The sequence below is a fragment of the Mustela nivalis genome (assembly GCF_964662115.1).
Source record: "Mustela nivalis genome assembly, chromosome: 10".
Classification (NCBI taxonomy): domain Eukaryota; kingdom Metazoa; phylum Chordata; class Mammalia; order Carnivora; family Mustelidae; genus Mustela; species Mustela nivalis.
This window is the reverse complement of record NC_139029.1, coordinates 17,294,773-17,304,040: the sequence shown is the minus strand read 5'-3', so window position 1 is coordinate 17,304,040 and position 9,268 is coordinate 17,294,773. Positions and strand designations below refer to the sequence as shown.

General features: G+C 55.4%; 1 protein-coding gene across 1 annotated transcript in view; it reads left to right on the top strand.

Moving 5' to 3' along the window:
- Positions 1-379: 379 nt before the first annotated feature.
- Positions 380-9,268, top strand: part of RUNX3 (RUNX family transcription factor 3) — a 60,611-nt gene continuing 51,722 nt past the window's right edge. Inside the window, exon 1 of the mRNA XM_082684702.1 lies at positions 380-1,039. Within this exon, the coding sequence (XP_082540828.1) occupies positions 982-1,039 (58 nt within the window). The 5' untranslated portion in view covers positions 380-981. The remainder of the gene's footprint in view (positions 1,040-9,268) is intronic.

The window sequence follows — 9,268 nt, the reverse complement described above, 5'->3', positions numbered from 1 at the left end:
CTACCACCCGCTGGTGGGTCTGGTGAGGGCCCTAGGGGCTCCCAGCCCGCCCAGGCCAACCCTGGCCTTAATTAAAAATGAGTCTCCTTTACAGGATCCAAACCACCGCCCAGCCACCCCCTCCGCCTGCTTTCAGTTCTGCTCCTGGGCCGCGTGCTGAGGCCACAAATAAAAGCCATCACTTTTTTTTCCCCTTCTCTTTCTCTTTCTTTCTTTCCTTCTCTCTCTCTTTTCTTTTTTTCCAAAAAGAGAGAGAGACAGCTACAGAATCTTCTAAGAGGCCGTGACATCACAGCCCAGGTGACCCCAGCCCAGCCAATGGGCCAAGGCCGCGAGCTGGCTTCTTGCATCCTGTGAGCTGAGGTTGGGTTGACACTGTGAAGGCCTAGTCCCTCAACCACAGAACCACAGGGCCAGGCCCTCAGCCGCCTTCAGGGCCCTGCGCGGGAGCTGGTTGGCTCCTGGTCCTCCCCACCCCCGGGCCGCCCTCGCACCCACTGGAGCCCGGGCTCTGTCAGGGGCGAGCCTCATTCATTCATTCCCCGTGGCGCTGATGCTGGGCCTGGCTCTGCTCTCGCTGCCCAGCGAGCTCCTCCGCCCTGGCTGCCGAAGGCTCCTTCCCGCCATCTAATGATACACTCTGCATACGCTTCTGTTGAAAATTTGTGGCTAGACATTCCTGTGGGACTGGGAATCCAAATTCTTGGGTACAAACAGAAACTTACTTTCCTTGGGGATTTTTTTTTTTTCCTCTCTCTCTCTCTCGCTCACACACACACTCTCGCGTTCTTTCCTTTTTTCTTTTTCGTAGCAATAGGGGAAAAAAAGAGACAAAACAAAAAAAAACAAACAAAAAGCAACACCACTACCCCCCCTTTTATTTTCAAAAAATAACAAGGAAAAAATAAAACAACAGCCAACCAAGTCAATCCCAAGCCAACCCCCGGAAGGTCTGATTTCTCGCCTTCCTCAGAAAGGGGCATGGCATCGAACAGCATCTTCGATTCCTTCCCGACCTACTCGCCAACCTTCATCCGCGGTGAGTAACGATTGCCCAGGGCCCTGGGCTGATCCTTTTGGGTGGGGAGCTGTGGCCAGCCCGGGACCGCGTCCTTCCACCGACCACCCAGGCTGCCTTCAAGGGCACAGCCTGCTTACCTATGTCGGCTGACTCCTGAAAGCCTGAGGTGGGAAGAGGGGGTTGGTGGCCTCCGTGGTCTCCTGGAGTGGACTTTTGTGGGACTTTTATCCTCAGCTGGTGGGGACAGTAAGTGGTGGGGGAAATGGACGCCACAAGACCTCAGCGGCCAACCTCGAAGGGTCCTGAGGTGGTGAGGACATGGAAGGTGTTCCCGTGACCTGAGGCTTCCTGCCTCACTGACGGGGCTCCGGGACCCTGCAGCCCCAGCCCGTGGCCCACCCCGGGGTGCTCGGACCCTCCACCTGAGCTCAGACAGACGCATTCTCCGGGGCACACTCAGGTCTCCTAGAGCCAGGCCAGCTTCTGTCAAGAGCCATGAATCTGGAGATCTTTCTGAGGATCTCTCCCAGGCTTTCCAAGTCATCCTGGGCAGTGGGAAGCAGAGGGAGGAGAAGGAGGCTACAGGCGTTTGTGGAGAACTTGCATAGCTCTGGGATGCAAGAAACTGGCTGAGCGTCGGGGAAGCAGGCCTGGGGAAGGTTTACAGACTCCGCCGCAGGGGAGAAGAAAGTGTTTCTAGGTGGCTCTTGCCTCTATTCATGGCCTAAAGTGACCCAGAGTTTTGGGCTCTGTCCTTCAAAATGGATAGGGTTCCAGGATCCCCCACTTGGAAGCTCTGATGGAGGCTGGAACCCCGGGGGGAGACTTTTCCTGCCTCTGCCTGGCTCTTAGGGCTGATGAGCCCTGACCTCAGACATCCGCCGGCTACTGTCCTCCCCGTCGTCCCCCAGCAGGAGTCCAGATGAGGCTGTGACACCTGAGATGGGGGGTCCAGAGGCCCTGAGCTTGAGTCCCCAGGTCTTGACTACCTTGCTCAGTGGCCTTAGGCAAGGAAGGTGACCTGTCATGGTCCCAAATGGAGAAGCTCTGGCTGTGGCATTCTGATCGTCTGAGGCTGGGGTTGGGCTGGGGATGAGGTAGTGCCTCGGGATTGTACACAGAGACAGGCTCTCCTCTAGAATAGAGGGGCTGAATGTATCTAAAACTCCAAGGGCTGGGGGGTTCGGGGGGGCACTTTGTTGCCTTTCTTCAGCTGAGGTGGTCAGCTGAGATACAGAAGATGGTCTGACTATCTGTCTGCCTTTTTGCCTGTCGGTCTGTCCTGCTGCCGGCTAACAGAGTGACTCAGAGCCAGTCCCTGGGAGGCCAGCTCTGGGCAGGGGCAGAGGCACATTTGGGCTCTTATTGTTTAAAGATTTTTTCAAGGGCTTATCTGAGGTGGGACCCTTTCCTCCTCTCTGGAGAGAAGCTGAGGCAGGCTGTACGGCTGCAGATGGGGGCTGGGGCTGGGGGGCAAAGTGGGGGGCTGCCGTCCCTGAGGCGGATGCACTCCCGCCAAACCTGGTTGTGGCTGGTGACAGGCAACAGCCTCAGGTCTGGGAGCTGACAGCCGTGGCTCCTTCCTTCAAGCTGCTCCTATTATAACGCTATTCCCTTTGTAGTCCCCAGAGCTAATTAAAGGCAGTCTGTGGCAAGAAAATAAGAGTTTATAAAAACCATTTGCTGGGTCTTTGTAATCTGTGTTTCTCCCTCCATGAGCAAGATGGAGAAATGTAGGGTTTAAAACAAAGGAATCTGGGGAGACTGGACTAAGGGAGCTGCCTCCTAAGATGGGTTCCTAAGGCCATGGAGAGGGCAGAGAGCAGCTTGGAAGGCAAGCGAGAGGAGAGCTGGTGGCTTTGGGCCCCATGTGCGCCCAGAGACAAGAGGCTGCTGGGCACAGCAGGCTGATTCCTGGTGGGCAGGGACATAGATGTGCTCTGTAAGCCGGGGTCCATGTGGACAGTTCCAGGTCTGGGGTCTGAGGCATTGGTCCACACTGGCTAGCCCCGTCTCTCCTTCCCAGCTCCATTCCCCACATCCTGCTTACAGCATGATTACTTGGGTGATCTGTCCCCCAAGAGTCACAGGGCTCCCACTGCCGAGTCTGTCCCCAGAGAGAGCTAACCTCTGGGTGGTAAAATGCTGGGCTCCACACTGAGCCACGCTGGGTCGTTAACTCGTTCTGAGCCACAGATCTTTCTGAAAACTATAGACGCCTTCTCAGAGTCACACTTTTTAAGGGCATGAAACCAAATCCAAAGGACTGTGCAGGGGACCAGATCTGTGGAAATACGGTTATCAAGCTGTAAAAAAAAGTAAGTGATGAGGCTGGGACCTCGTGCCTCTGTCGTGACACACGGAGCGCAGAGAGCTCAGGAGCTCTAGCAACGGCCACCGCACAGCGGTGACAAGCGAAAATGGCATTTCCAGATCCTCTGCCGCAGCTCTCACGACACGGAAGAACATCTGTGATTTCCACTGGGGACAAAATCATTGGGGAAGGAGACGCTGCATTTCGTTGGAGGTTTGCGACAGGAAAGCTGTCCCGCGTTCCCACCCCAGCACGCAGACATCCTGAATTCCCTGTGAGCAGGACCTCCAGGCCTAGCCCCTCAGCAGGAGGGTGGCAGGGGGCAGGGGTCATCCTCGGGACCCCAAACTCATGGTCCTAGGGAGAAGAGGACTAGGAAGAGGGCGGAGGCCGTGAAGTAGAGGGGGAGGGGGAAAGAGGACAAGATGCAACCCAGGAAGCTGGCAGCCTGACAGTAGAGTTGCAGGCACCACAATGGAAGGAGAGAGAGGGCACAGGGACCTCCTAGGGCACCCCTAGGCCCCCAGCAGTTCTCCATTCTTCCCCCTCTTCCTTTGCTGGGACTAGCCCCTGACAAAGGGTATTTATTCCTTTTTTTTTTTTTTTTTTTTTTGAGAAATGGAGATGCTGATGGCTCTGACTCAAACGTCCTGCATGATTACGGGCAAGTCCCTTCCTCTCTTTGGGCCTCAGTTTCCCCATCTGATAAACACGGGCAATGGCCCTGGGGATGACCAAGGGCCCACCCGCAGCTCCGTGGAAGGCCGGCACCCTTGTCCTAAACTGCCCATGAGGCCCTTCTCTGCGGTGTCCCCCTCGCAGCACACCCCTTAACCACACCCATGCAGGCAAGAGCTCCCCCCACTGGGGTACCCTTCTGGGGAGGAAACTGGAGGAAACGGGTCTGAACTGCAACATGTAGCATTTAGGAGAACCAAGGGAGGCAAAGGTTTCCACGTATCCAGTAATTACACAAAAACTCCTCTGAGTTCTGGCTCCAGAATCTGACTCTGCCCCTTGCTAATTGGGTAGCCTGGGGCAAGTCATTTCACCTCTCTCTACCTGTTTTCCCATAAATAAAATGGGGATGATGACCATACCGAACTCAAGGGGCTCTGGAGAGAATTCAACGAGCAGGGTGCCCGGCCCAGAGGACATCGCAAATAAACACCCTCATCCTTACAATTTCCGTGAGGCTGGCCTTGTGCTGGGATCTCAGATATGAGGGTGACTGGGTCAGGCTCTCTGCCCTTAAAGAGCTCAAAGTCAGGTGTGGAAAGAGATGAGGAAACTGAAAATTGTGCTGGGGTGTGATCGATATTATGAGGAGGGAAGAATGGGGGGTCTAGCAGTTCAAGGAAGGGGACTAGACTAGCCCACCCGGGGATAGGAAGAACAATTGCCCTGGGGAAGTGACATTCGGGCTGGTCTTGGTTGGGTGGAGAAGTGACAGAGGGGGAAGGAATGCCAGGAGAGAGAACAGCCTGGGGTAAAGGTGTGGAGGCGGGAATGAGATGACTCTGGGCGCCCCCAGGGTGGCTGGAGCCCGTGGAAGTGGACGGACAGCCGGTGTGTTGGGCCACCCGTCCCACCAAGATCCTCTCAGCAGTGGTTGGGTAGTCGGCTGGCAGCTCCTCCTGTTAAGATGCCTGGGAGAGACGGAAAATGGCCTCTCAGCATGAGGCAGACCTAGGTAGAAACAGGGGGTGGACAAAATGGCACTGGGTAGCTCTAGCCCCCATGGTCTGACTCAGAGGTCACCGGACAGGGAGGAAACTGTCCAGACTAAGGAGGTCAGTCACTATCCTTTCCTAAGCCAACAACAGGGGACTCTCTTGGTTTTTGCCCTGAAAGTCCCAGACCCCAGGTACCGCAGGATAGTGGGTCACCCTGAGTGGTGTGCCCATGGCAGCCTCACCCTCCCCCGCCAACTCTGGGAGATGAGCGGACTGACCAGACGGACCGCCAGCCACCCCACGCCCACTATGGTGCTTACCTGGCGCCACGTCTGCTGGGCCCCTTTGACGGGGGCTCCCGAGGCCGCCCTGCACACCCCCGTCTCCCCAGACCACCCTGTCTGTCCAAAGTGCCCCCCAGGGAGACATTCTTGGGAGTCCCCCACCGGCCACAGGGTTTGGGCGGACATGAACCAGCCCCACACAGTGGGACTGTGTGTCCGGGCCTTACCCACGCCCACGATGGCAGCTGGCGGCCCCCAGCGGCCCCACTGGTCACATAGAGGGCCCATTGACGCCTGGGCCTTGAGGCTTGAGGTGGCCGCATCAAAGCTGAGGCTTACTTGGTTGCCTGAGGGAGTGGGGGAGGTTACGGAGGGGAGGGGAGCTGGGAGAAGGATGCCCCTGAGCAATAGGGCCTGAAAACCTGACCTTCCAGAAGGCTCTGAGAGGCAGAGGGGAGCAGCAGCCTCTGATCCCAGCCTTGCTTCTGAGCCAGTCCAGACTGCTCAGTAGGAGGGGAAACTGAGGCCTGGCCTCAGAGTTTGGCTGGGGGCAGGGGAGGGCCAGGCGGCAGAAACACCAGGCGTTATTCCTGTCTCCTGGAAATGCCTTATCTGCAGGCCCCTCCTCAATTCCGCCAGCCAGAGTGTGCCCTCTTGGTAGCTGAGGAGTCTCATCCCATCTTCAAAACTGAGCTCAAACACCCCCTCTGCCAGGAATCTTCCCCAGGACCACCTGCCACCACCAAGGGGTCCTGGCCTCCTCCAAGCTCTCAGTCCCAGGGCCAGCCTTGGTGCCCACCTAATTCCCCGTATCCCGCCTTACTTGGTGGAAGTATGAAGAGGGAGGAAGGAAGGAAGGAAGAGCTTTAGCCCCCAGTGGAGCCTGGGCCCTCTGTCATTGGCCTTGACGTAGCCCCTCCCTAAGGCAGCCCACAACCCGCCCTGTGCAAGGGACGGGCGCGGATGACTCTAGGAACTGTGGGCCTGGGGTAGGAGTGAGACCCGGTCATACCTTGAGAAGTCACAAGAACCAGAAACAGTGAGCCTATGCAGGAAAATATTGGACCGGGCAGATGGAGAGGGCCACCTCCTCACTAAATAGATGGGGAGACGGAGGTCCGAAGAGGAGTCTGGTCTTGTGTCAGGTTCAATCCAGCGGCAAGAAACCAAGTTTTCTTGTCTACCCAGCGACAACCTTCCACCTGGCCCACAGTGTAGGAGTCAGGATGACCAAGTCAGAGCTGTTTAGCAGGCAACATGTTAATTTACCTCTCTGAGCTCAGTTTCCTCCTCTGTGCAATAGGGCTGGGAGCACGGACCTCCAAGGGAGCTTTCCCTTAGTGAATAGGACCTGCCCTGGAGCCCCGTGCGTGGGCCAGCAGGCAGCAAGGGCTCACTGTCTTGTCTCTGGCTGGGCTGGAGCCACGCTCTGCATCTGCAGTTTCATCACATGCCATGGCAGATGTTCCTACGTCTGGTTTTCTCAGGGCCGGAGAGGGGTAAGCATGGAGGAGACTGTAGAGAGACTGTGGGGCCCCTTGTCAAGGGCTCTCTGGGAGGGTAGTAGAGAAGAGGGTGTTCTTTGAGGACAAGGCAACATAAAATGTGGTTACAAGCCCAGGCTGTAGCCGGGCACTGCCACTTCCCCGCTGTGTGGCCTTAGACAAAGCACTTTACCTCACTGAGCTCAGTTTCCTCATCTTTAAAATGGGGAGAACAAACAGTAGCCAATTCAAAGCTTGTTGGGTGGATTCAAAGAGAATTTATATTATGTGCTTAATGGGGGTCTGGTGCAGAGCCAAGCCGTCCATAAATGCTGGGGACTGTGGCTACTTAATGTCCCCTCCCCTGTATCCTGGGCAGGAGCCTGTCTGACTCTGAGCGGGATAGGGAAAGTGAGACAGCTGCCTGTCTTCTCTCAAGGCCCAGCTTACTGGCCGCCCCCCTGGGGTGCCTCCCTGGGTCCTTCCCCTGTCCCCTCCAGGCCTTGGGAATGCCCTGCCCCACCGTCACTCACCGTCACCGCCCCCGCCTTGTGTGTGTCAAGAAGGACCACCCAGGGTTTTTTTTTTTTGCTAAATGGGTAGAGGAAAGGGAGGATGAATGGGCAAGCGACTGAATGAACCAGGACTGACCAGCCTGGGAGGTTTCCAGCAGGGCCCCTCACTTCCCCCTTTGCCGGCTGGCTCATTCTTTGAAACGCTTGCTGGTGGGAGCCCGAGTGCTCCCGTCCAATCGGCACCGCAGGCATGAAGGTTTAGGTTCCTCTTTGGGGTTTTCTTTTGCGTCTGGGAAGTGTTTTTGGCAAAAGGTTCAGACTTACATGTGGGCGGAAAGGGTGGATGCCCATAACTTACGATTTGCAGGGGTGACCAAAATCGCCCCCCCCAAACGTCCTTCACTCTGTGACCTGGTGACCACAATTTCACAGGGAGCACTTGGCTGCTCTAGGGCGCCCATCTGGGTCCCTGTAGTCATGATATTTTGGCACCAGTGGGTCTGCTGGTCTGCTCACCTTTTTTTCTTTTTTTCCAAGTTTTTAATTATTTAGATAATCTCTGCACCCAACATGGGGCTCGAACTCATGATCCTGAGATCAAGAGTCTCACGCTCCACGGCCTCAGCCAGCCAGGCGCTCACCTTAGTTGAGATGAGAGAGGCGGTTGGGTGCAGAGCTAGCAGAAGGTATTAAGGGAAGAGGAAACTCGAAGCCCTCATATGGAAAACAGGGTGAAATGTAGTTGGGGGGAGGAGAGGAAAGATCCATTTTGGTCATGTTGCTGCCTGAAACTTAATTTGCCTGGGCACCAAAATCCCCCCAGTCCCAGAAAGTGCCCCCCATGCTGAGAATTTCCCTGCAGTCCCCCATCAGTGGACCTGAGTCCTGGTCCCTGCCCATGGAGGAAGGGGGTTGTTGCAAAGCCCCTGCCAGGGTTCTGCACACCCTCCTATTTTAGGTAGATCTATCTGGTCCAGGAAGGTTGGAGTGAGGAGCCCCATGTTAGGAGTGGTAGGGGGCCCAGAGGTCCTCTATGGAGCAGCCATTACCTTCCCAAGAGGAGAGGAAGCCAGCTCTGAGTGCAAGGCAGCTTTAGAAAAAAGACTGGAAGGAAAATACTCAAACGTTGTAGTTAATGGTACATGGTGCAATCATGGCAGGGAGCTTTTGTCCCTAATTATTTGGTGATTGGTGTTTTCTAAATCTTTAAACACTGAACTGCCAGCCCAGGACCTGATGGTTACCCCTCTTCTCTCTTCCTCTTGCCAAATCACTGTTCTGTCATCTTCCCCCTGGGCCTACCTCTTTAGGATGTAGAGGAAGGGACTGCCCTGGGCTGGGCAGAACCATGTACACAGCAGGTACTCAGAAATGCGTGCGGCTTACATTGTGATCCTAATCTGGAGACAGTATTCTTGGCATGCCCAGGACTTGGGACGTGATAAGGTACAGTTGGCACCACTGATTTTCCAATGGATATTTATTGAGCATCAACTGTATGCATGCCACACAATGTTCTGGTAACTGGGGATACAGGAGCAAATGAAAGGCAAAGATCACTAACCCCAGCCCACTCCACCCCCCACCGCCACCAGAGCCAAAGTTCTAGTGATAGGTGGAAAGAGTTTGCCTCTGGAAAATGCCCCAGGGAGATAGGCCAGCATCCCTCTGGTCTATGCCCTCCCTATCCATGTAAAATCTCAGCCTTCTGAGACTTCCATAAATGCTCCCATGACCTCATGAAATCTTCATCACAGCTATCCCTACCTCTGTTGCAGAAATGAATACATGAACAGACTCAGTGACGGTATGACTGGGCGAAAGTAGTTATTTAGGAGGAGAAAGGCCATGAGGAAGGGATATGGGAGCGGCATTCGCCGATGACTTACTGTATGCCAGGCCCTGTGTGGTCTTTGCATGAGTATCTCATTTCACCTCATCTCTTCAGTAATCCATGCACTAGGAATTATTGTT